Below are 27,850 nucleotides of genomic sequence, written 5' to 3' on the forward strand. Positions count from 1 at the left end.
TTAGACTTGCCACTTTTTTATTTGGTGGAAGCAGCTTTCTGTCACGTCCTGTTCCCAACACAGGACCACACTCTCATCTTTATCCTAAACAAGGTATAAGAAGTAGCATGGGGGCACCCAGTATGAACTAAGCTATCCTGAGAGTCCCCACAGGTTGCAAAACTTGTTTTGAGCCCCCTCACCCATCATTTTTCTTCGTTATTTTCTCATCCATCTCCCCTTTCCGGGTTGCACGCTTTTGTTTCAGGGGCAGGACTGGATCACGCAGGAGCGTTACCATGGAGCAGCTTTTTCAGGTAAGCTCGAAAGGGGTGTTGTTCCTACTGGATCCAGGTTCAATTCCCCGCTCCTCCACATGAAGCCTGCTGGGTGACCTTGGGCCAGTCACAGTTCTCTCAGAGTTCCCTCAGCCCATGCAGAGGCAGGCAATGGCAAACTGCCTTCAGACATCTCTTGCCTTGAAAACCCTACAGGTCACCATGAGTCACCATGTGACTTGAAGGCACTTCTACCACCACATACAATATCTTCATTTATACTCTGCCTTTCTAACTGGGACTTGTGGAAAAATATACGTACAATAGAAAAGGAAGTTCAGACAATCAGTAAGCAGATTACAACAGGAAGTCAGGCAACCACTGGAGTACGAGATAGTGTAATACTATTACACAGTGTAAGAATGTTTGAATTTAACAAGGATTTCTAGTAAGTTAGCTGGGGGGGAGTGGTTGTAGAACGGAGGAAAAGAAGGTATGCAAATACAATAAAGGTGATATTTCTGTGACATTTCACACCATGTTGCCTAGCTAGCATGTCAAGAATGTAACTGTTGGTATTTCACTAATAGCATCGCTGCCTTTCCCCATATTTTTACTTTATTTTAGATTTCTATTCCACTCTACCCTGGCCAAGCTGGGCTCAGGGTGTCAAGCAACAAAAGTTGAATACAACATAGTAATAATAACATAAAATTCCAATCCAGCAAGCAAACTCACCCTAATTTCAATTAACACATTAACATGCAAAAGATCTAATATTTGAATAATCAACAATTGGCATCACAAGACTTCCCAGTGGTTAAGAATAAGAAAAGATGTCCCAATTGTGAATTGTCTCTTAAAACATTGTTTTTAAAAAAATCCACCTCTTAGTTTCAACTTTTTTCTCCTATTCTACTATAAAAGGGAAGGAAGGGGGAAAACAGATTGAAGAGGAAAGAAGGGAAGGCCAGGGGGAGGCCAGACTGTATGGGTAGGCCATAGCTGCCTGGTGAGACATCTGTTTTCAGAGCCTTACAGGACTGTACCACATCTTCCCCGGCCTTATTCTGGTCCTGCCAAAATGCTATCAGATTCTGGGATTTGTTAGCTACTTTTCTGTCAGTGGTTTACGACTGCCTGTTCTTTGCACTTCAGAGTTCTCCCTTCTTAATTCTGTGAATTGACACCATTGACAAACCATTGACAAGCAGACCACGCTTTTGTATATGATAAGCATATACAAACTGGATTTGGCACAAGTATGGAAGCAAAAAATATTCTGAAATCAGGATGCAAGGATAGTTGTGACCATGACCCAAGAGAAGAAGAATCTTATTTTCCCCATGGAACTGAATTGCAAAATACTCAGAGAGTACAGAATGCCTTCCATTTACCTTCTCATCCTTCCAGGTGGTACCATACATTCCTTCCTATCTCTTTGGGGCAAAGATAAAGCAGATTCCATGCAGCCTGATCAGGTAAGTGTGGAACTCTGGCTCTTGCCCCGGGTGCCTCTCCCCACACCCCTAGGCCAGGGCTGATCTCCATCTCTTTCCCTCGACTGCTGTCTGTGCTGGTCATTGGATGGAAAATGAAAACATCTCATGGAAATTCAGATCCTAAATGCTGAAAGTTTGTTATATTCCTTTTGGATTGACCTTAGAAGGGGAATGTTTCTTACATTATCTCTGAAGAAAGGTGAGTATTCGTTTGTTTCTCTTTCTAGGGTCTGGTGACATTTGAGGAAGTGTCTGTTCATTTTACCGAGGAAGAGTGGGCTCTGCTGGACCCAGATCAAAGAAGGCTTCACAGTGAAGTCATGAAGGACAATCGTCAGAATGTGGCCTCTCTGGGTAAGGCTTTCCTTTCACTGGATTCACAGATGGTGATGTCAGAAGTCCTTCTAAGAAGGACCCCAGCCTTGACTTGGATGACCCTGGCTAGCCTGATCTCAGAAGTTAAGCAGGGTCAGTCCAGGTTGGTACTTGGGTAGGAAACCACCAAGGAATTCCAGGGGTGCTCTGCAGGACAAGGCAGTAGGAAACCATTTCTGTCCATCTTTGACTTTAAAAACTCTATGTCACCATATTTTGTCTGTGACTTGATGGCACTTTACATCAGCACGCATATGGACTCTGGTATGGCTCTTCCAGTGGAAACTCACCAGTAGGATAATGTAAAACGTGCAAATGTAGGAAAGGGTGGGGGTTCTGCATACTTATTAGACTGTGTTACTATTCGTTTATAAGCTAAAATATCAATTTGTAGCCGAAAAAGCAACCTAGCAGAGATTTCCCTTTATTTATTTATTTTATTTATTTTATTAGGCTTTTATACCGCCCCATCCCCGAAGGGCTCTGAGAATCAAGCGAGCTAATTTTTCTCCAGTAGGAGCAAAATCTTGATTGCAGGGGAAATTGTTTGAAAGCCGGGTAGGACGAGGATTGACCTCCATAACAGTTTTTGGTAGGTCAACGATGCATTGTCTTGGGCCTTTCAGAGTAGCCATAGCAACAAGCATTTTAAAGAATAACAATAACAATATTTTATTCGGTCAGGGCCCTGAATATGCATTTCACAAAGTTCTGAAAGACAGTTGCTCACCCCAAGGACCTTACAACCTCCCATGGAACTAATGAGAATCAGTGTGAGGCAGAGTAGGCAGAAAAGATAAATTAGGGTCCTTTTGAGGTGTTCATTCCACTTATACCAATGTAAACTTAGACATGGCGCACAGATTCAGTAAAATGAGAGGACATAGCCCTCAAGAACGAACCAAGAAAAATGAGGATTTAGCAGGTAAAATTTGGCTCTCATGATGAGCTTCACTGGCTGAATTTCTTTCTGCCAGGAATCTCTTAGATTTAGCTGGGCCGGTGCTGTTTACTTGTCCTATACTGAAGGGAAAGGGAAGACAGTGCTTGCTGTTCTGAGCTCTTTTCAGAATTCAGATTCATAAGTCTTAAAAATAATTTTCAGTCTGTAATAGATTTTGGGATCAAGCACCAGTTTTTCCCATCGTGGAAGACAGGTTTATCAATGAAAGAAGAGCCCTCAGAGGCCTCTTGTTGGACCTGCTTTAGATGTTGTCATTCTGGGTTATTGGATCCTTCTTGCCTTGAGAGGGGGTTATGATACTGTATTCTGGTGGCTCTTGTCTAGGCTAGGGCCCTTCTCTGTACTGAATTTACCTTCTTGCTTCTCTTCTACTTTGAGGTGCTCTCAGTATCAGCAATTTGGATCTTTCTGAATTTAAGCAGAATCCCCTTCATCTTTTGTGTGTGTATTATTTAGCAGTTTAAAACATCTGGTTCTTCCTTTTTTGCCATTATTAGTAGCTGAGATTCAAATAGCCTGGTTTAAAAATCTGAATTTTTCTTGCAGTTGGAATGTCCGGAAGTAACTGGTCTGTTTCTTTCCCTCAAAGAAGGACTTCTAGTTCCCAAACCTGATTCCATATCCTTACCGGAAGAAGCAGGAGATCCACTTGACCAGGCCCCAGAAGAAAGAACAAGGTCAACAGGTATCTGCTTGCTTTTTCATGGAAGCAACTACAACTTTTATAGGGCTAAATTTTATTAGCTGGAGATTAGAGGGATTTCTCAAAAGGGGACTGCATGAGAACATCCAGGAAAGCTTTCTTAAATATGAAAAAAGACTTAAAACAGGAAACAAAATGCTGATTTCTTTATGATTAGTGGAAACATGTATGCAGTTCCTGATTTTAATGCACATTCATTTATTAATATGTTCCTTTTCACATTTATTAATATGCAGACCTCCTCAAGCTGGCTCAAAAATAAAAATAAATTAGCATAAACTTCTGAATACTGCCTAAATGACCAATCTTATAAAGCCAGAGGCACATAAGAGCATAAAATAGCTATTGAATTGCCTCAAAAATATCCCCTTCCCAGGTGAATAGACCAAAACTAAAGGAAAATCCTGTTTGTAAAGACCTGTTTTGGCCTGGCTAAAAAAACCAGGTAGGAAGGTGAGCTTCAAAGGGGGACATTTCCCAGATGAGGGGATCGCACTGGAAATCCCCAATCTTTAGTTACCACCTGCTTCAGCTCTCCCAGCATGGTCACAGAACACATGGCTTGCGAGGCCAAACGTACTTGTGGTGGAGAGGACCCTTGGAGCTCAGATTGAGTCTCCATAGTTGAGGTGTAAATCTCTGTTCCAAAGTCCAACTCCAGTGAATGCAGTCAGTATTCCTTTTGCATAGAAGAAGAAATTGGCCAGATATCCGTCTAGCCCAGCCTCCCATTTCAAACATTAGCCAACTAAAGTCCCCCGAAGATTCATGAGGAGCAGACCCAAAGTACTCTTCAGAGAGTACTGCCTCTGAACATGGAGGTTCCACTGAGCTATCTGGTCTGTGATAGAACCACCCTTCAGGGAAACATCATCAGCTGGTTAATACAGGGCAGGATTCGTCTCCCCTTCAAATGATTCCAATTCTGTTGTGATGAAAAGCAGTTAATGGCCTTGCTTTTTTGATTCTGCTTTTCCTTAAAGGTCTTACCAGTCTTTTCTCTTTATCCCAGAGGATAATGCTCTCCAGAACAAGTTCAGCAAAGAACCACCAGTCCTCCTTTATGATGAAACAGAGCAAAATAGTAACACAGAAATGAAATGGAAGAGGGGGAACCAATGCTGTGCTTCTCAGAGTGCTGAATCCCAGATATTGGAAACACATGGAAAAACTGACTCGAGGGAGAAACCTGACAAATTCTTTGAATGCGAAATGAGCGATAAGAACTGCATCCTTGCAGCTCATCAAAGAATCCACACTAGGAAGAAACCATATAAACATTTAGAGTGTGGAAAGAGCTTTGCTCAGGGTTCAGATCTTACTCAACCTCAAATTCACAATGGGGAGAAGCCATATAAATGCTTAGAGTATACTGGGGAGAAAACATATAAGTGCTTGGAGTGTGGAAAAAGTGTTGCTTGGAGTTCAGATCTTATCCATCAACAAATCCACACTGGGGAGAAACCATATAAATGCTTGGAATGTGAAAAAAGTTTCTCTCAGAGTTCAGGACTTATTAGTCATCAACAAATCCACACTGGGGAGAAACCACATAAATGTTTGGAGTGTGGAAAAAGCTTTACTCGGAATGGAAATCTAGCTGTTCATCAAAGAACGCACACTGGGGAGAAACCATATAAATGCTTGAAGTGTGGAATTAGCTTTGCTCGGAGTGGAACACTAGCTGTTCATCAAAGCATGCACACTGGGGAGAAACCATATAAATGCCTGCAGTGTGGGATGAGCTTTCCTCGTAATTCAGATCTTACTGTCCATCAACGAATTCACACTGGGGAGAAACCCTATAAGTGCTTGGAGTGTGGAAAAAGCGTTGCTCGGGGTTCAGATCTTATTATCCATCAACGAATCCACACTGGGGAGAAACCATATAAATGCTTGGTATGTGAAAAAAGCTTCTCTCAGAGTTCAGCACTTATTAGTCATCAACAAATCCACACTGGGGAGAAACCACATAAATGTTTGGAGTGTGGAAAAAGCTTTACTCGGAATGGAAATCTAGCTGTTCATCAAAGAATGCACACTGGGGAGAAACCATATAAATGCTTGGACTGTGGAATGAGCTTTGCTCGGAGTGGAACTCTGTCTGTTCATCAAAGTATGCACACTGGGGAGAAACCATATAAATGCTTGGAGTGTGGGATGAGCTTTCCTCGGAGTTCAGATCTTACTATTCATCAACGAATCCACACTGGGGAGAAACCCTATAAGTGCTTAGAGTGTGGAAAAAGCTTTGCTCGGAGTGGAAGTTTAGCTGTTCATCAAAGCATGCACACTGGGGAGAAACCATTTAAATGCTTGGAGTGTGGAAAGAGCTTTGCTCGGAGTTCAGATCTTACTATCCATCAACGAGTCCACACTGGGGAGAAACCATATAAATGCTTGAAGTGTGGAAAAGGCTTTGCTCGGAATGGAAGTCTAGCTGTTCATCAACAAATCCACACTGAGGAGAAACCGTATAAATGCTTGGTGTGTGGAAAGAGCTTTGTTCGGAGTTCACATCTTACTAGACATCAACATAAGCACACAGAGAAGAAAATGCAGAAATTCCTGTAGTGTGGAAAGAACTTTGCTCACAGTCTTGTTTATTGCTGTTCAACAAAAACACACAGGAGGAACCATATACTATTTGTAATCTTGGTTGTAAATTTCTTGTGGAATACCGAAGAATCTATAGAGGAGAAACAGTGTAAGTGCTTGGAGTGTGGAAAGAAGAAACAGTAGAAAGGTCTGGTGTGCTCAAAGTGTTCTGTTGCACGTTTAACCCTTCAGTCCCATCCGAGAGTCTATACAAAGAAGCAATCATATAAATGCCCCCAGTGTTGAAAGAGATTTCTGTTTCAGCAGGAGACTGTTTATGAAAGACTTCATAGTGGTGTTAAAAGTGCCATCAGCCGAATTACAATAACCACATAGGATTGGGAAAATAAGAGACATTCAGAGGTGGTTTGCCACCGTATGCCTGCGCATCACAATCCACATGGGTTTGTGTATAAAGAAGTCATGCCAGACTACACTCTCTCTGTCTCTCTCTTTCTCTCTCTCTCTTTGATAGAGTTTCAAGCTTGGTAGATGAAACGAATGCTGCGGATTTAGCGTACCTTGATTTCAATAAGGCCTTTGACAAGGTCTCTCATGATATTCTTTCAAACATCTAGATAAAATCTGGGTTAGACAAGGCTACAGTTAAGTGGATTTGGAATTGTTGACCAACTGAAAACACAGGAGCCACCCAGTGTAGAGACAAAACGCCAACAGACCTAACAGGTAGGCCACAGGGGATGAAGGGAGGGGGCATGTACCCTAATCCTAAAACAACAAGCATCCAAAGTGATCCCTCCGGCAACTTCCCAGGGGTGGAGGGAAGAGGAAACATAGGATCTAGTGAGTAGACAAACGCTAACAGACTCCAATGGCCACAAGAGCCACCCAGTGGCTCAATTAGGAGAGGTAGCAAATACCCCATGGGATGGGGTCAGAATTCAAAATGAACTTGACAGATTAGAGGTCTTGGCCAAAATTTACAACATCAATTTCAACAGGGAGAAATGTAAGGTACTACACTTAGAAAAAAATTGGAATGCACAGATACAAGATAAGTGACACCTGGCTTGGCAACATGTGAAAGGGATCTAGGAGTCTTAGTAGACCACAAGCTGAACATGAGGCAAGAATGTGATGCAGCTTATTAAAAGCCAATTACAGTTTCTAGGCTTCATCAATAGGAGTATAATGTCTAGATCGAGCAGTGTGATAGTACTACTCAATTCTGTGTTGATCAGACCTCACCTGGAATACTGTGTTCAGTTCTAGGCAGCACAGTTCAAAAAGGATATTGACAAGCTGGAACAGGTCCAGAGGAGGGCGACCAAAATGGTTAAAAGTCTGGAATCCATTCTCTTTGAAAGACTTGGGGAGCTGGGTTTGTTTAGTTTTGAGAAGATTAAGGGGTGACATGATGACCATGTTTGAATTTTTCAAGGGATATCATGTTGAAGATGGAGCAAGGCTATTTTTTGCTGCTCCAGAGACTAAGACATAGAGTAATGGATTCAAGCTATGGAAAGAGAGATTCCATCTAAACATTAGGAAGAACTTTCTGACAGTAAGACCTATTGGGCAGTGGAATACATTGCCTCAGATGGTGGTGGAGTCTTCTTCAGAGGTTTTTATACAGAGGCTGCATAGCTCTGTCAGGAGTGCTTTGATTATGGGAATTAAGCACAGATTATGGGAACAAGAAGCCCTAGAAGAATTGTTAATGGCCCACAGAGGTGTAGCTGGGCCAAACTGCGCCCGGTGCACATTTATTATCCGCCCCCGCAATTTCCCCCCTTCCCACACTTACCTTAGTTCCTTTCCTTTTTGAGAACTTTTTCAGGCTGCAAAAGCCCTGTTCTGAGTAAAAACGGCCTGATGGGAACTATACTTCCCAGGAGACCTTGTGAACCCCAAGGTATCCTGGGAATTGTGTAGTTTCTCAGGGCTGGGCGTTTTCTGGCTAACAGAACTTTGCAGCCCGGAAAAGTTCTAACAAATGGAAAGGAACTAAGCCTGCAGGAAGGGGAAAGGGTCTGGGGGGCCATGCATTTCTGCTTCAGCATCCAGGCGTCAGTACAATTCTTTAATCTTGGCACTTGCCAAGACACGTCCCATAGGAGCTCTAGCTTCACTGGCCTATGCTTTTCAGTTTGTGCTCCAATTTGCTGCTTTGGTTTTCTTTTCTGGGAGTAAGCCTAGTTGGATAAGCTTAAATAGGATTTTGAGTGGATGCACTTAGGATTGCTCTTTTTGTTATATTGTATTATCAGAAAGCTCCATAGGATCCATGATTTCTTTAAATCCATATTGAATTAATAAATAAAAATTTAAAAATCGTGTGATTCTTCATGGTTTTAAATGACATCTAGAGCCTGGAAATTTCACATATGCTGCTTCCCCAAGGCCTGCTCAGGATAGCTCACCACTGCAACAAAACACAAAACTAAACTGTATGCAGAATTATCAACAAGCCAGGATGTAAAAATAGGATGAAGCAAAGACTGAATGGCCTAGAGCATGCCCATAAAGAGTTCTCAGGCCAAGAGCAGGCCTTAGTCCAATGCTTGGATCAAAAGAAGCCTCTTTCTTAAATGCAGCAGGAGGCTAATAAAGAGGAGAGTGTGGCCCATTGATCTGGAATCCTTAATCTGGAGTGTGACCTGGGTTGTACACAGTTAAGACTGGAGAAGGACTAATTTTTCAAAAGGGGAGGGAAAATGGTTTGAGAGATGTTTTCATCTCACAGCGAATACAGGAATTTCTTCCTTGTCCCTCAAATCTAATAGACTTTGCGGGTTTTCAAAAATCACCCATAGCCTGTTTCTTCCAAGTGAAAGTAGGATGGTATCCACCCCACTGGCACAAGGAACATGGCTCAGTGGTTGATCAACCACTTGGCACAGCATGAGGGGGTCACCATAACCTAGATCACCCCTGCTTATTTGTGGGCAGTCTACCTGTGGTGCCTCAGGGCAAACCTCCACAATGTCCTCCTAGATTGCTTTCAGTTTAGGCCAGCTGAGTGATATCAATCCCAGTAGACTCCCAGATGACCCAGAAGGGTTGGCAGCCCTAATACACAGTAGAGATGCCATCAATTTTACAGTGAATGTTTTTAAGAGCTAAATGTGCCTTGCTCACCAGCTGAGATCCCCTGCTGGCTGAATACATGAACCTTTTGCCTCTCCAAGTCTCAGGCTGAGGTCTTTCATATTGGAGGCAATGGGGAACTCAGACTTGGACTGTCTGTCCACAGAGCAGCTACCCACTATCCTCTTCTCTTTGAAGAAATCTTCGTTCAGCCTGAAGCCAAGCAAAAATGTGTGGTGGCCAAGTTTGCAGATGATACCAAATTATGTAGGGTGGTAAGAACCACAAAGGATTGCGAAGAGCTCCAAGCGGACCTTGATAAATTAGGTGAGTGGGCTAAGAAATGGCAAATGCAGTTCAATGTAGCTAAATGTAAAGTGATGCACATAGGGGCAAAAAAACCAAACTTCACATACATGCTACAGGGGTCAGTGCTATCAGTCACAGACCAGGCGTCTTAGTTGATAGTTCCATGGGAATGTCAAGTGCGACCACACTTGGAGTACTGTGTTCAGTTCTGGTCGCCACATCTCAAAAAGGATATCGAAGAGATAGAAAAAGTGCAGAGAGAAGGGCAACTTGAGGATGATTGAAGGATTGGAGCACCTTCCTTATGAGGAGGAGAGGCTGCAGCGTTTTGGGACTCTTTAGTTTGGAGAGGAGACGTCTGAGGGGGGATATGATTGAAGTCTATAAAATTATGCATGGGGTAGAAAATGTTGACAGAAATTTTTCTCTCTTTCTCACAATACTAGAACCAGGGGGCATTCATTGAAAATGTTGGGGGGAAGAATTAGGACTAATAAAAGGAAACACTTCTTCACGCAACGTGTGATTGGTGTTTGGAATATGCTGCCACAGGAGGTGGTGATGGCCACTAACCTGGATAGCTTTAAAAAGGGCTTGGACAGATTTATGGAGGAGAAGTCAATCTATGGCTACCAATCTTGATCCTCCTTGATCTCAGATTGCAAATGCCTTAGCAGACCAGGTGCTCAGGAGCAGCAGCAGCAGCAGAAGGCCATTGTGCTCAAGCACAGCCAGAAGCCTCACAGGATGCAGACAGAGCTAGCCCAAGTCATGAGTTGGAAGCGAGTGTGTTTGCACTGAGGCCTGAATTAGCAGTCCATCCAGCTAACTTGAGTCTGTGAGGCAAATCACGGGAAACTTTCACTCCAGCGCTTGGGACCTGCACTCCAAAAGGCACAGTGTGTGCTTGGGGGAAGTCCCCTAAAGAGCAGTGGTTCTCAACCTGGGGGTCGAACGACCCTTTCACAGGGGTTGCCTAAGACTCTCTGCATCAGTGTTCTCCATCTGTAAAATGGATAAATGTTAGGGTTGGGGGTCACCTCAACATGAGGAACTGTGACATGTATTAAAGGGTCGCTGACATTAGGGAAGGTTGGAGAACCACTGTCCTAAGGCATCACAGAAAAATGCTGGGAGTCAGATCAGGTTCAAGACCCCGAGCCCACAGCACAGACTTATAAGAAACGACAAAGCTCTTGGAAGTGAAAGTTGCAGGAGCAACATTATTGAAAGCCTGACAACTTTCTGCTGCATCTGGTTTGCCAAACTTGGAACTCCGACTCAGACCTGACCCTATCTTTGACTGCCTCCTTCCACCATATCTGCTTGGAACATGTTCCTCTGGACTCAGAGTAAGACTGCTGTCTTCCTTTCACATCCATGCCTGCCAGCAGCTTCTTTAACCTGACTCCCCTGCAGTAAGCCCAGCAAGGCCAGGCCAGGTAAAGCAAGAATGAACCAGGCAGATAACAAGCCTGAGTGGTTTCCAAGGCCAGTGGAACCAGGTGGAAGTTGCACCTACATATTCCATGTCTTTAGTGGACTCATGGGTGGGAGAAGGTTGCTTGCTTAACCTGGCCCCTCTACCAGTACCTTACAGCACGCACGCATTCTCACTCACTTCTGCCCCATCCCCCGAAAAGGCTCGGGGCAGGTTACAACACAATTCAGAATATTCCACAAATTAAAAATATAAATCCACATCTAAAATTAACATTTTAAACAATCTAAAAACAATTTAAAACAACACTCAAAATGGTAGTAAAATGGTTTATTTTTCTCCTGCTGTCCCTCTTTCTCTCCCACCCTTCACCTGGAGACCCGATGAAGTTCAGACAATCCGGCTGGCTAGTTGGAAAAGGCCTGGTGGAACAACCATGTCTTGCAGGTGGCTCCTGAGGAATTGTCATAGTCCTATGTAGGTCACAAAGGATTTTTTTCAGAAAGTGATACATCCATGATTGGAATAGCAAGTTTGGGGATGGCTATGTTATGACTGAGTCTATTATGCATCAATGTAACCCATTGCACAGCAAAAAAGGAAATTACGTTGACACAGAGGACATCACACTGATGAAGTTGCAAAAGCGGAGGTTGCCCGAGAGCCCATTCTGTTGCTGTATTTTTTTGATCCTTGAAAGCTGGAGTTCTGCTGGAGTCTGCAAGGCAGAAATAACTATTGTGTTACTTTACATGACTTTTATGAGGTTTTGGGACTGTACATTCCATGAGTGCCAGGGCAGGGTGATGACCCGCCAGCACTGTGAGACTTTGAGTTGATAACCATTGATATGTATATGATTGTAAGTTATGCAAACTGAGAGGTATTTATATGATATTTATATGATATTTATTAAATTGCGTAATGCGGTCGGATGTGCAACGCACTGAATTGTTCTAGGTAATGTGGTTATATTGTATTGTGGAATTGTCATAGTTCCCACAGTGCTCTGACATCACTTCAGGTAGTTTGTTCCACCAGGTCCGGGAGCCAGGGCCATAAAGAAGCCCTGGCTCTCGTTGAAGCCAACTGGATATCCCTTGGGCAGTAGGTATGCGATGGGAGGGAACCTCCTGGAGGGACCTTTGTAGGGCAATAAGGGGGGGGGATGCGGTCCCCTTATTGTAGGGGCAACAAAAGAAGATGGTCTCATTATGGCAACATGCCTGGACTGGTTCACGATCAACTGGGTAGCAACATCTCTGGAGTGGTTAAAGTTAGATCAGTGGCTATATACAATTGATTGGTCAATCTAGGAATCCTGCTAACATGGACCATTGGCAACGAAGAAAGATCCTCCACTCTAGTCTTAGCCTTGTTTGAAATTAATTCTGTCTTAGGGGCAGCTCCTGATTCTGGATCGAGAAAATTGGCCAGAACATCTGTTTTGGCTTTTATAAATGGTTGGACTCAGTTTTGTCATGTAATACCTTTCTTTAGAGAATCAATGCTTGTAAATGTGCTCAGGTTAATAATTTAGTTTTATATTGTTTTATCTTTGCTGTTCATTGCTCTTATATATTTCTGCACATTCCTTTAATAAATACTATTAATTAAATTTTATGATGTTCTTGAACTTGGGGGTTTCAGTCTGGATTGGGGGTTTCAGTCCTTTATTGGCTACAGCTTCCAGAGTAACTTTTGGGGGGCAGGGGATCTCAAGTTGCAAGTATCCTGCTGTAGTAACCCTCTGATGTCTTAGCTTGGGTTCCTGCCATGTTTCTAGCTTTTGACAATTTCCTGCTTCAGTGTCCTGAGAAAGTTTGCTTGTGCTTGGTGGTTATCTGTGAAGCTGCAGGGGGGTGGGGGAAAGTGAAAACCGTTGAGCTTCCTTCACAGGTCCCATTATCACTGTCTTTGGAGTGTATGATAATTCTCCCTTCTGGAAAAGGGGTGGGTGGGTCTCTGCTGGGGAATATAATCTTTTGCCTGTTCTCCTGTTTTCAGTTCAGACAATAAGGTCATCAGCTTTTCTATACTTATCATCAATACCTGAGAATTCATTTCATTGAGCTAGTCTAGGGTTGTGACAGGTTGTCTGAACTCCTTCTGTGCGTTTACCCCATGGAATCCCGTCCTGCAGCCATGTCAGACAAAGTCTCAAATGGAGGTGACACCGCCAGCAACAAGAGTGCCAGGAAGAGAACTGAATCGAATACAGGTGAACTTGTGGAGGAGAGGAAATCCTGATCATAATTTATTCCAGAGGGGTGACTTATCCCCAGATCTCTCTCTCTCCTGAGGAATATGTGGGGCTGGACTGGTTGAGAACCCCTTATGGAAGTGCCCACCATTCCTACCTAGCCCCCAGAGACGGGCTGGCACACCACCTGATTTTCCATTCCAGAGAGAGCGCCATGACTGAGGATTCTGTTGGCTAGAGGCTGAGGATGTCAGACATGAGGTGAGCACTCTTAGTAGAGGGATGGAAGTTCTAGCCAAGCAGATGCTGACCTAAATCATGTGCAGAGAGCACTGAGGCCCCAAACAGTAGCCCAGCAGCGCAAGTGCGCTGCTCTTCATTTGAACAGCTCTGTGTTGTTGTGGCTGTGAGAGCTCCCTGTATTTTGTTTTGTCCTTTTTTCCCCACTCCTCTACCTGAGTGACAGAGGCTTATCTGGTGAACCAGATGTGTTTCCGCACTCCTACATTCCTGCTGGGCAGAGGCAGAGCTTCCAGAGGGCCACCTGGGGACAAATGCCCCAGGAGGCCACCATTCGGTCACGTGGGGGCGGAACACACCCCTCCTCCTTCCCCCCTCGGCTCCACCCTGCCAGCCTGCTCCTTCAGCAGGGCCAAGGGGTGCCCTGCGAGGGCTCTGCCAGCTGGAGGAGCAGTCTGGTGGGGCCACCACTGGGTGCCATTTGGGCTAGCCCTGCCAGGTCCTGCCAGGCTACCTGGGACCGCTGCCACTGGCTAAGGTAAGTGGGGTGCGGGGTGGTGGGGCCAGGGGAGTGGTGGGGTGCCCAGAGCAGTTGTTGCCCCGGGCGCCATTTTCCCTCGCTATGCCTGTGCTACTGGGTGACTTTGGGTTAGTAACAGTTCTTTCAGAACTCTCTCAGCCCCAACTACCTCACAAGGTGCCTGTTGTGTGGAGAGGAAAGGAAAGGAGCTTGTAAGCCACCTTGAGTCTCCTTACAGGAGAGAAAGGTGGGGTATAAATCCAAACTCCTCTTCTTCATCTCTTCCCCATCTGCTAAACTAAAGGTTGCTTATAAATTATGTTGTTATTTCTTCAGTGCTGCACTTTAGTGTTGCACTGGAAGACTCAGCAGGTCAGTCTCAGCAGGTCAGTCTAGATGTTCTCAGGAAATACTGAGTGGTAGCAGCTGGCTAGCTTTCCCTAAAACCTTGGTCTTCTAAGGGAGTTTCCCAGCAAGGAAGGAAGCCATTTTCCCCTTCCTGCCATAACAGTGCTGTTCTAAGGGTAAGACTGAAAGGCTAACGTGGCAGTCCTGAGGAACCTCAGCACATCTGTGCCAGTTCAAGTCTGGTTGGAATCTTCTCTCAGAATGCTCCATTAGCTTCTTCACTGACCAGGGGCTGGAATAGATGACCGGAAAGATCCTTTCAAGGTTCTCTGTTTTCAACCCTGCCCTTGACTGAAGAATCCATCTCAGGAGCTTGTGAGTTTGAGAGTGTGAGAAGGACATACTTATAAGAGGATGCAAGGCTAAATCATATAACATTTAGACTGTTCCAACACCTGCTTCAACTGTTCCTCTTTAACACTGAGATATTGTTTAAAAAATGATTTTGTTAGCATTACATTATTTTTATTTATTGTTAAATTTATATACCACCCCTCCCCTAAAGGAGCTCTTGGGCATTGCACAGCAAAAAAAAACAATAGAAACACATAAATACAAAATATAAATTAGATATTAACTATAAAATAAAATCCTTTAAAATACAGCGTATAGTACAAAAGTATAGGTGTCCATTAAAATACACATTAAAACCCTCCCAAACAGTGGGTCTCAAGATGTTAGTGACCTAAGATATTCCCAATTCCCCCAACTTTCCTCGTAGGACTTAATCTCCTAGGCCGCAGATCCTCCTCGTCATTCTCCTCTACATCCATTCTATTCTGTCCACGTTACTTTATAAGTGAGACCTCCAGGTCCTCACACAAGTCTCCAGGTTTGGTGCAGCCAATGCGGTGTACAGCTGGATTATGACATCTAGGGCTTTGTGAGTTATGCCCCTCTTGATAGCCCCAGACCACCCACTCCCACTGTTATTTATTTTATTTAAAACATGTATTTGCCATGATCCTCTCAAGCCCTGAACCATAGTTACTAGTCCCAGCCAGGTGACCTCCTCAACCAATGGCAACCCCAGCAACAGCCTTCCCCTAACAGGACACTAATAAGTTCAGCTCCTGACCTTGAGGAGATGACAGTGAATGATCAAACATAGAATAATCCACACCTGCAAAGCAAATCCCAAGGATCAGAACCCTTATCTAGAGGAGGGAAACTCTTGTCTTGACAGCCACTCTCCCTTCTACCAGTTGATGTTAAATCAATTATTGTCAAAGGCTTTCACTGCCAGATTCAACACAGATGCAGGCGAAACGTTAGGAACAAGAGATCTACCAGACCACAACCACACAGCCTGGAAAACCCACCACAATCAGTTAGACCAATTATGTTTCACACTTTCATCCTGTGTGTCTGGAAAACAATCCAGGGTGAGATTGTGGTCATCTCCCTGAAGCATAGCATCTGCATCACAGCTGGACAACCAAAATGTCACCATGATCCAGAAGCTATGGTGACCCTCTTGTGTGGTGCAAAGCAAATGATCTACTACAGAGTTAAGGTCCTTCTGTTAGAGTGGATTCTGATGCAAAGAAGATTTAAAAAGCACAGAAGTTCCTCCAGAACACCCAAAACTCTGGGAACAACATTTTTTTTAATTGTCAGCAGAGCATAGATTACTTTCATGCAAGATGATTATTTGATCATCCCACAGCTTGGATGTGAAAGTAACATTTATGAGTGGGAAGTAACATTCCTGCTGGGCAGAGGCAGAGCTTCCACAGGACCACCTGGGGACAAATGCCCTGGGCCTCATGTGTCATTTGGTTGTGATATTCTTTCCGTATGTGCTAATGCTTCAGATTCCTCAGCTGTGCAGGAGTAAATAAATATTGTGTCTCTCTCAAAAACTCAAACTGTTGGCTGTTGTGGGGTTTTTGGGATGTGTGGCTGCATTAGGAGCAAAAACTGGCAGACCAGCTGTCCTGATTCCTGTCATGTTTGGCACTGCAACTCTCACTGGTATTCAGAGTGTTACTGCCTCTGAACATGGAGGTTTTACTGGGCCCATCAAAGTCTATTAGCCACAAGGGTCTTGAATTTTCTTGAATTCCACTAATCCTTTTGTAAAGTCAATTAAATTCATGGCCATAAGACCAATAGAAGGACTGTCCAGGGAGTCAAAGAAGTGGGGAAAACATACCAAGAGAGAATCATTTGGCCAGCGATTCCAAACACCAGAAGATCTAAGAATTGCAAATATCTTAAACGGAATCAATTCAACAGCTGCTTAATTCTGGCCTGAATGTCAGAGAGGGCAGAATATCAGAGTCCTGAGTTTCATATATTGTTTCCTGTGACAGTGATGTGCTTGTGCCTTTGCATATGTCTTTAATCACTGCTCTTTACTTAATTCGGACAAATTTCCTGCCATGAGGCTGGCAAACTTAAGGCTAACCAGTATGCGTGGCTAGAGCTATAGTTACAGCATTCCGAGATTCCTTTTGCTAGGCAACGTGATAAAGGCGATCTCTCTCATAGACCCAACTAAACTGAGGGTTAGAAGATCTCACCAGATAGGAGCTGGGAGCGGTGATGTGGTGCTGATAAAACACTGACAAGTTCCTGCACTCTTCAGAACTGGCTTGGGAAAAGTTTGGTTCATGCTTGCTAATCACTAACGAAGACTTCTATGACCAACACTAGAGTCTGTTTACTGAACAAGGATCACAGACTCCAGCCTTTGAGGGCACATTTCTAAGGCTTCACTTTTTTCTGATTTGTGTGATGGGAAGCAAGGTTCCTCCCCTGCAGAGAGCCAAGTTCTGCAGAACCAAAGATTAATACTAACGGAAGGGCATTTAATGAGTTCCTCTGGTCTGAATTCTTTGGCCCTGACCTGGGTAGCCCAGTCTAGTCCGAGCTTGACGGATCTTGAAAGCTAAACAGGGTCGGCCCAGGCTAATATTTGGATGGGAGATTTCCCAAAAATGTAGTAGGGCTGCGATGTGCAGGCAGGCAATATCAAACCACTACGGAGTGTCTCTTGCTGTCAAAATCCTATGGGGATTGCCAGCTGTAACTTGACAGCCCTTCCATAACCACTATGAATTGTTTAATGGACAGTAAGACTTTTTAATTATTTTCTCATTTATAAAATGTACCAAGAATACAGAAAACACCAAAACAGGGTACAGAAAGCAAAAACAAAAAAATTACAATGAATATAAAATAATATACAATTTAAAAACTATACTATATTTAAATATTTTAATTCAGGGGATCCTTACTTTCCCTTGCTTATTTAACTACCACTGCAATACTAATAATCAAATATATTAACAAAAAACACAATGCATCTGCACTTGGAGAAACAAGACTAGCTATTATTTTTTTAGTCTACACAATATGTGAATTATCAAAATATCATTTTTAAACCACTGCAGCATAATACATAAAGTAAACTTCCATTTTCTACACTACAGAAATGTATGTGTTTTTTCCTCTGTGTGTGTAGGTTGATGTTTAGTAAGATATGAACTCTGAGCAAAGCTCTTACTGCACTGTAAACATTTCTATGGTTATCAGTTTAGAATTTAGTAAGTGTTGAACTCACAGAAAAACTTTTCCCACACTCTAAGCATCTATACGGTTTCTCCCCAGTGTGGATTTGTTGATGAGCAGCCAGGCTGCCGCTATGAGAAAAGCTCTTTCCACACTCCCAAGCATTTCTATGGTTTCACCTCAGTGTAGATTTCTTAGTTATTAGTAAGCACTGAACTTTGGGTAAAGCTCTTTCCATACCACAAGTATTTATATGTTTTTTTTCCAGTATGGATTCATTAGAGTTTAGTAAGAACTCTGATTAAAGTCTTTTCCACACTGCAAAGATGTTTTATTCCCTGTATACTCCAAGCATTTATATAGTTTCTTCCCATTGTGGATTTCTTGATGTTGAGTAAGATGTATTGTTTATAGTTCCTTTCCATTGTGGATTTGATGGTAAGATGTGAACTCTGACCACAGCTCTTGGCACACACCAAACATTTATATGGTCTCTCCCCATTGTGGATTTGTTGATGTTTAGTAAGTGCTGAACTGTGGGCAAACTATTTCTACACTCCAAACATTTATATGGTTTTTCCCCAGTGTGGATCACTGATGATCAGTAAGTGTTGAACTGATGATTGATAAGTGCTGAACTGTGGGTAAAACACATTCAACACATAAAGCATTAATATGGTTTTCCCCCAGTGTGGACTCGTTGATGTTTAATAAGTGCTGAACTGTGGGTAAAGCTCTTTCCACACTCTAAACATTTATATGGTTTCTCCCCAGTGTGGATTCGTTGATGGTTAGTAAGATGTGTACTCTGAGCAAAGCTTTTTGTACACTCCAAGCATTTATATGGTTTCTCTCCAGTGTGGATTCGTTGATGTTTCGTAAGATTGGAGCTCACAGCAAAGCTTTTTTCACACTCCAAGCATTTATATGGTTTTTCCCAAGTAGTGTGATTCGTTTCATGGCGATTAGTAAAGAGGTGCTTGAACTGTGAGTAAAGCTTCTCGCTCCACACTCCAAAAGCATTATATATGGTTTTTTTTCCCTCAGTGTGGGATTCAAGTTGATGTTTAGTAAGATGGGAGCTCACAACAAAGGTTTTTCCACACACCAAGCATTTATATGGTTTCTCCCCAGTGTGGATTCGTTGATGATCAGTAAGTGTTGAACGGTGGGTAAAACTCATTCCACACTCCAAGCATTTATATGGTTTCTCCCCAGTGTGGATTCGTTGATGGATAGTGAGATTTGAATTTTGAACAAAGCTCTTTCCACAATCCAAACATTTATATGGTTTCTCTCCAGTATGTATTTGTTGATGTCGGGTAAGACGTGAACTGTGAGCAAAACTCTTTCCACACTCCAAACATTTATATGGTTTCTCCCCAGTATGGATTTGTTGATGTCGGGTAAGACGTGAACTCTGAGCAAAGCTCTTGCCACACTCCAAACATTTATATCTTTTCTCCTCAGTATACTCCAAGCATTGATATGACTGTTCCCCAGTAAGATCAGACCACTGAGCAAAGCTTTTTTCGCACTCCAAGAATTTGTATGGTTTCTCTGCAGCATTGATTTGTTGATAGATAGTAAACTCTGAACTCTGAGCACAGCTCATTGCACACTCCAAGCCTATATATGGTTTCTCCTGACTTTGGATTTGTTGATGAGTAAGAAGGTTGGAATTGTGAGTAATGCTTTCTCTGCACTCTGCAAATGTATATGCTTTCTCTCGAGTGTCGATATGCTGATTGCTATTAAGTGCTGAATTTTGAGCAAAGCTTTTTCCACTCTCCAAGGAGCTGTACATTTTCTCACCAATGTGGATTTGTTGATGAGCAGCAAGAATGTAAGTCTTAGCAAAGCTCTTTCCACATGCCAGGCATTTATGTGCCTCCCCTTTGTTGAGTAGATGCTCAGGGACCTTCCCCTTCAAAACAAAGCTTGTTCCACATTCAAAGCACTTATCTGGTTTCTCATTTATGTTAATTCTTTTTTCCTGGGTGTATCTAATAGTATCTTGGGATTCAGCAGCACCCTGAGAAGCACAACATTCATTCCCCCTCATCCCTTATTATTTTTTTTTTTTTTTTTTTTTTTTTTTTTTTTTTTTTTTTTTTTTTTTTTTTTTTTTTTTTTTTTTTTTTTTTTTTTTTTTTTTTTTTTTTTTTTTTTTTCTTCATTTTTTTTTTTTCCGCACTTTTCTGCTCTTTTTCATCAAATAGGAGGTGTTGTGGTTCTCTCTTGGACTTGTTCTGTAGACTATTATCCTCTGGAATAAAAAGAGAAGACCGGTAACACCTTTAAACAAAAGCAAAATAAAGGAAGGAAGGTCATTAATTGCTTTTGACAACAACAGAATTGGAATTACTTGAAGGGGAGAAAAATTGTGCCCTGTTTCAACCAGCTGTTGATGCTCTCCTGGAGGGTAGTTCTAAGAGAAAAGGTTGCCCCGTGGAACCTTCATGTTCACAGGCAGTATTCTTTGAAGACAAGTGGTTTGGGTTTACTTACCCTTTCCTGGCTAGGACTCTAGTTTGAAATGGGAGTCTGGGTTAGAAGGTCATCTGGCCAATCTCTTCATGAATGCGAATGGAGGTCTGATTGAATTTCCCACAGAGGGAGTCTGGAGCACAGCTTTTGGCCCTGTCAGCAGAGCTGAAGAAAGTGGTGAGTAGAGACTGGCTATTTCCAGTGGGGACCACTCATCTAAGGAATATATCCCCTTAAAGCTTACCTTCCTATCTGTTTGAAACAGGCCAAAACAGACCTATCCAACCAGGCTTTACCTTTGAGGTTCACCTATTCAGCTGTTTTATGGTCTTTGTGTAACCCAGTGAATGTTCTCAGGGGATTTTTGAGGCAGCTCATAGGCTATTTTACACTTTTCTTGCGCCTCTGGCTTTTATGACTTGATTCTTTAGGCAATAGGATGCTGTGGGTCTTCTGGGTTGTATGGTCGTGCTACAGTAGTATTTTCTCAGAAAAAAATACTACTGGAACACAGCCAAACCCACAACATCCTAGTGATTCCAGCCATGAAAGCCTTAGACAATACCTTTAGGCAGTATTTAGGACTTTATATTAATGTTTTGATTTCTGATCCAGTTTGAGGTCTTATGTACAAAAAAGCCAACATTTTGTTCCCCTTTTTAAGTTCTCTTTCACATTTGAGAAAGCTTTCTTTGATGTCGCCTTTGGAGAAACCCCTCTGTTCTCCTAGTGATAAAATTTAGCCTTGGAAATGTTGTAGTTCTACACAAATAAGCAGATACCTGCTGATCTCTTCCTTTCTTCTGGGTCCTGTTCAAGTGGATCTCCAGCTTCTTCCAATGGGGAGATGGAGTCAAATTTGTGAACCAGAAGTCCTTTGATAAAAGAAAGAAATAGACCGGGTACTTCTAGACAATCCAAGAAATATTCAGATTTTTAAACCAGGCGATCTGAACCTCAGCTACTAATATTGGCCAAAAAGGAGAAACCAAATATTTTAAACTCCTGAACGATACACCCAAAAGGAGAGGCTGCAGTGTTTGGGACTCTTTAGTTTGGAGAGGAGACGTCTGAGGGGGGATATGATTGAAGCCTATAAAATTATGCATGGGGTAGAAAATGTTGACAGAGAGAAATTTTTCTCTCTTTCTCACAATACTAGAACCAGGGGGCATACATTGAAAATGCTGGGGGGAAGAATTAGAACTAATAAAAGGAAACACTTCTTCACGCAACGTGTGATTGGTGTTTGGAATATGCTGCCACAGGAGGTGGTGATGGCCACTAACCTGGATAGCTTTAAAAGGGGCTTGGACAGATTTATGGAGGAGAAGTCGATTTATGGCTACCAATCTTGATCCTCCTTGATCTGAGATTGCAAATGCCTTAACAGACCAGGTGATCAGGAGCAACAGCCGCAGAAGGCCATTGCGTTCACATCCTACATGTGAGCTCCCAAAGGCACCTGGTGGGCCACTGTGAGTAGCAGAGAGCTGGACTAGATGGACTTTGGTCTGATCCAGCTGGCTTGTTCTTATGTTCTTATGTTCTTATGAGGAGGGGGATTCTGCTTGGATTCAGAAGGATTGAAGGGATAGATATGGCAGGATAAACAAATGGACATGCTGACGATTTGGACTGAATTTACAGATCGGTTGATTGAAGTTGGAATTACAGAGGGTAAGTGGAAAAGAAGAGTTGAAAGAATGAACTGGGGGGGGGTTGAGGTAGGGCCAAACAGGGGGTAAAATTATATTAAGGATGTAATAAAAAGCTGCAAAATGTATGTAAATACCTAGGAGCAGCAGTGGCGTAGTGGTTAAGAGCAGGTGCATTCTAATCTGGAGGATCTGGGTTTGATTCCCCGCTCTGACACTTGAGCTGTGGAGGCTTATCTGGGGAATTCAGATTAGCCTGTGCACTCCCACACATGCCAGCTGGGTGACCTTGGGCTAGTCACAGCTTTCCGGAGCTCTCTCAGCCCCACCCACCTCACAGGGTGTTTGTTGTGAGGGGGGAAGGGCAAGGAGATTGTCAGCCCCTTTGAGTCTTCTACAGGAGAGAAAGGGGGGATATAAATCCAAACTCTTCTTCTTCTTCTAAATATACCGATCCAAAATATCAATAAAAATTATATATATAAAAAGAACAGGGAAGGGATAGTCCTAGCCTAGACAGAGACACCAGGATACTGTATTGCAGCCCTCAGCCAAGGCAAGAAAGATCCCACAACCCAGTATGAAAACAGCTGAAAAGCTCTAAGAAACAATCACTGTCTAAGGGCTTTTCTTCAGAGACCCCACAAACCTTTCAAGATAAGAAAAGACACCAAAAACTCCTACTACAATCTGGAAATTATTTTCATCTGAATTCTGTATTCAGACTTTTTCTGGAATTCTGCAATTAAGACTTTTAAGTCTTAAGACTTCTGCAATTAAGACTTGCAATTAAGACAATTAACCACTCAACATGGAAAAAGCTCAGAACTGCATGCCCTGTCTCCCCTTCTCTTCCAACCAGAGCAGGGAAAAAGCTCCAGCCCAAATCAATTCAAGATAAGCCCAGCAGACCAGAATTCAGCCAGTAATGCTTATTGTGTCAGAGAGCCAAACTTCACCAACAAAAATCTCATTTTTCTTGGTTTGTTCTTCAGGGCTCTTCCTCTGCATTTGACTGAATTTGTGAGCCATGCCTAAGCATACACTGGTGTAAGCAGAATGAAGACCCCAAAAGGACCTCAATTCTTCTCTTCTTTCCCCTCCATCCCATGTTGATCCTCCTCAATTCCCATGGACGGCTGTAAGGTCCTCAGGGGAAGAAAATGTCTTCTGAACTTTGTGACATGCATATTGAAGACCCCATACAAATGTCATTCTTTACAATGCTCGTTTTCAAGGTTTCTCATAAAGGCCAAAGATGAGGCCTCATGGACATCCCATAAACTGTTTTGGAGGACAACCCTCCTCCTGTTCTGCTTTCAAATTATTTTTCCTGCACTCAAGATTTTGTTTCCACTGAAGAACACTGAGCTTGCTCAATCCTCAAAGGGAAATCAGGGGTGGGACTTCCTTCTTTACCGTGTTCTTTTTTGCTTACAAACCAATATTTTAACTTACACATTAACACTAACAGAGTCCACTAATTATGTGGAACCTCCTCCCTTGCCTGGCTTTGGACCTTCTACATTCTGCTAAGAGCCCTATCAGGTTCATATGGTTTTCAAGGCCAAAGATGGACAGAGGTGGTTTGCCACTGCCTTGACCTGCAGAGCGTCCCTGGAATTCCTTAGTGGACTCCCACACAAGTACCAACTTGGACTGACCCACCTTAGCTTCTGAGAACTGAAGATATCAGGCTAGCCTGGGCCACCCATATAACAGTTAGGGTCCTGTTTAGAGGGAAGCATGTCAGTTTTAATTTACTGTGAATCAAGGATAGGGTAGGGAGAACCTTACCCAGAGAAGCCACATTCTGCCAATTGTCCTCCAAGACTTCCTTGTGAAGCTTTCTTTGGTCCAGATCCAGCAGAGCCCACTCCTCCTCAGAGAAATGGACACACACCTCCTCAAAGGTCACCAGGCCCTGAAAAGAGAAACAAACAAACATTCCTCTTCTAACACCAATCCAAATAGATCATAATACACTTTCTGAACCACCATGACACTTTTTCATTTTCTATGCAGTGAGCAGAACAGACAGCAGCTGAGGGAAAGGAGAGGGGGGGATTCTCTCGACCCAGGGAGGTGGGAAAGACCCAGGGGCAAGAGCCAGAGTGGCAAACTTACCTGATCAAGCTGCACAGAATCTGCTTTCTCTCTGCCCCAAAGAGAAGGCAAAGAATGTAGGGCACCACCTGAAAGGATAACAAGGTAAATCGAATTCTTAGTTCCAGTCTCCCATGGGGATAATCTTCCTTCTCTTTGCTCAGGATCACAACTATCCCTTGTATCCTGATTTCAGAATATTTTTTTCTTTCTCTACACTTCTACCAAATCCAGGCTTAATTTGGTTATTCTGAACAAAAGAATGGTCTCCAATACAAAATTCAGAGAGGTAAGTAAGAAGAACTCTGAAGTGCAAAGAACAGGTAGTTGTAGAACCTTATGAGAGAAAACTCAAATATCAAATCCCAGGGCATATTACTCCTTTTATTGTATTTGCATGGCTTCTTCTGGATTTTCTATTTGTTTCTACAATCAAAACCCAACGGGATTATGCTGTGACTTTCACTAGGAATCTCTTCCCTGCTGAATTCTCATATTCTTATCCTATCGAATACTGTTTTTCTACCTTGTAATCTGCTGGTTGCCTGAGGTTCTGATCTGATCTGTTTACTGACTGCGCAAAGTTTCTTTTTTACCATCTATATATTCTGCCTCAAGTCCCAGTTAGAAAGGCAGAGCATAAATGAAAATAGTGTTGTTGGTAGTCCAAAATGCTATCAAGTCACAGTTGACTCATGGTGACCCCGTACGGTTTTCCAAGGCTTCTATGTGGGCTGAGAGTGTTCTGACAGAACTGTGACTGGCCCAAGGTCACCCAGCAGGCTTCATGTGGAGGAGTGGGGAATTGAACCTGGCTGTCCAGATTGGAGTCTCTTAACCATTACACCATTGTGGTTCTTTTGATTACATTACAATGCAGGTATTTAGTTCCATTCCACATTGAGCCATCCCAACCAACTTAATCCTTTTTGGACAAAGAACTATCTGGTTTAGGCCAGTTTAGATATTTGTCATCAAAGTTCACACCAATTACAATGTCCTTGATGAAAGTTGGGACTAGATGGGAAATGGCTCTGACCGGTAAAAGTACCCAGAGGCTGGGTTTCCTTCTGATTGGAGAAATCCTCTTGTAATTCTTAGAAAGGAGGCTGGCTTAGATCCAGCTCCAGTTAGCCTAAATATCAGTTTTCAGTGGAAACTGAAATTGGGTACTTCAGCTTTCTCCTACCACACAGAATTCTACACAGGCTCTGAGGAACCACTACAGTTTGTGATCAGATTTGTTAGTACAACTGTTATGGTTTTTATTCCAATATCTTTGCGTTGGCTGCTTTCCCCAGTACTGTGTTTGTCTTCTATATGATAACTATTTATCATAGAATATCATATTCACAATGATGAAACAACTGATGTCATCTGAACAAATATGAGTATTTACAGAATCATTTTGGACAAAGAAATTACCAAGGCCTTTTTTTGACAAAACACGCATACCCTGGCTGTTAATACCTAGTCACACAGGACACAGTTTTCAAATTAATCTACTGCTGCCTTCTACCACCATCGTTTTGAGGTTTGTGATTCCTGGGCCCTCATTCCCTATTGAAATCTGGGTAGCAAAAACCCCTTGAGTTAAAAGTATCAGAAGTTACTATTTACTTATTTCATTTTCATCCTGTTCTCCCCTGCCACAGTGGCCTCAGAACATTGTACATAAAATTCTAATACACAGTAATACTCTAAATAATTCTACAGCATAAGAGCTCTTTAAAGCATATCATTTTGTAATCCTTTTTACTGGCCCAATGCACCATCTTCCCGATTTTAAACATGACTGATCATCACTTCAGTTTGGAGGAAAATTTGCCCTTGTTTACTATATTTGTCAATTTCCCTTGCAACGATTTTAAACTGATTCTACGTTTTGACTTCCTCAGATGGAATTTCTAAACTGCAGCCCACCTACTTTCAAGGAGGAAATGCATTGGAAGCAACACTCCTTTCAATCTTACCTGGAAAAGCTACATTGTGGTAACCCTCCTGGGTGATCCTTCCCTGCACCTGAAACAGAAGTGGGGATGCGAGAAAGGGGAGGCTGATAAGAAAGGGAAGAGGAAACAGGCTAGGGTGGGTTCAAAAAAGTGGGGGTAATCCATGGTGATTTCAAGGGGATCCTTCACCATATTTCATGACCCCTCTCCCTCCCCATCATAGTTCACAGATAAATGCCTCTCACTTGCTGGTCCTGATTCTTGTCCTGGCTCAAGAGGAAGCCTTCTGCCAGGGCCACCGCCTGAGAACTGGACTCCGGCCCACATTCCTTGACCCAGTTCCCCATTTCTGGGGGCAGGACAGCCAGGAATTGCTCCAGAATCACCAGGTCCAGCATCTCCCTCTTGCTGTGTCTTTCTGGCTTCAGCCACTGGCGGCAAAGATGGTGGAGTTGGCTGCAAACTTTTCGGGGGCCCTTGGCTACCTGGTAGTGGAAGTGCCTGAACTGCTTGCATTTTACATCTGAAGGGAGGACCTCGTTGTCTCCCGGGCTCTTCTTCATGGCTCCTTCCCACATCTCCTTTCTGTTCCCAGCCTCGGGGGCACTGAGGCCTTCTCTTGATCCAGGGACAGCTGAGTCCAGCTCATCCCTCATCCTCCCTTCCCCTCCAAAGAGCTTCCGCTTGTACCAACGGATCACCTTCTTTCTCTTCCAGATTCTTCAGAACAGGTAAGTGCTGGATCTGTGACCTCCTGCAAAGCAAAACGGATTTTGGACCTGAAATTTTATAAACACACAAACATGCATCTATAATAATATGGCTCCTACTGCCTGAAAAAAAAGAGCTCTGATTACATGAGAGACCATATTAGAATGGAGGGTTTTTGTGCTTGGCCCTTGACTTCTTTGCTTCTAGGGTTAAGCGTACTAATAGAAAAAAACACTGAAATGAATCAGTAGGTAGCAGGAGGGACCAAGTAGTACAGTGGGTTACAATGTCAGATCTTATCTGGGGAGACAGGTTTGAACTCCGCACCCCCGTCAGAGAAGTTAAAGCCGGGTCCTCCACACTTCCTCAGTGCTGGGACATACCTTGACAGCTGCTTGTTGTGAATATAAATTGGAGAAGTGGGAGATCATCTCTGTTCTATCATGGAAAAGCCACTGGTTGGTTAAGTGAAGTAGGGTATAAAATGATATTTAAACATCAAATAAGGACAAAAGAGCAGATTCAATAGAACAGCAAAAGCTCTCAAAGCATAAAGCAGCATTGACTCTTCTCGGGTTCCCATTTTTTTCCCAAGTTGCCCTTCTCTTTCCAGAGACAGCAAACAGCAGCTGGAGCATTGAATGAGGTGGAGAACAGAAAGGGAAGAATGGGATTGTGAAACCCAACAGGGCCCCCAACCCGCTGATTGTTTTAATTAACTTTTCACTCAGCTGTGCAGACAAGAAAAATGCTGCTTTTGAAGGCCACCTTCCATTAAGGTGTTGTTGATCTGCATAGTGTGCTTTATGGTCTGGCTTCTGTTCATTGGTTAGCTGCTCAAGC

At 43.0% G+C, this 27,850-nt stretch overlaps 3 protein-coding genes across 3 annotated transcripts in view; 2 read left to right on the plus strand and 1 right to left on the minus strand.

The window, feature by feature from the left end:
• LOC125428607 (zinc finger protein ZFP2-like) overlaps nucleotides 1–6,835 on the plus strand; it is an 8,192-nt gene extending 1,357 nt beyond the window's left edge. Inside the window, exons 2-6 of the mRNA XM_048489017.1 lie at nucleotides 248–296; nucleotides 1,671–1,738; nucleotides 1,987–2,113; nucleotides 3,688–3,783; nucleotides 4,814–6,835. Coding sequence (XP_048344974.1) covers nucleotides 248–296; nucleotides 1,671–1,738; nucleotides 1,987–2,113; nucleotides 3,688–3,783; nucleotides 4,814–6,375 — 1,902 coding nt within the window. The 3' untranslated portion in view covers nucleotides 6,376–6,835. The remainder of the gene's footprint in view (nucleotides 1–247; nucleotides 297–1,670; nucleotides 1,739–1,986; nucleotides 2,114–3,687; nucleotides 3,784–4,813) is intronic.
• The window catches only part of TAP2 (transporter 2, ATP binding cassette subfamily B member), a 1,062,867-nt gene that overhangs the window by 778,021 nt on the left and 256,996 nt on the right, over nucleotides 1–27,850 (plus strand). The window lies entirely within an intron of this gene.
• The window catches only part of LOC125428531 (zinc finger protein 708-like), a 1,111,878-nt gene that overhangs the window by 609,291 nt on the left and 474,737 nt on the right, over nucleotides 1–27,850 (minus strand). The window lies entirely within an intron of this gene.

The sequence above is a fragment of the Sphaerodactylus townsendi genome, linkage group LG03 (assembly GCF_021028975.2).
Source record: "Sphaerodactylus townsendi isolate TG3544 linkage group LG03, MPM_Stown_v2.3, whole genome shotgun sequence".
Lineage (NCBI taxonomy): Eukaryota > Metazoa > Chordata > Lepidosauria > Squamata > Sphaerodactylidae > Sphaerodactylus > Sphaerodactylus townsendi.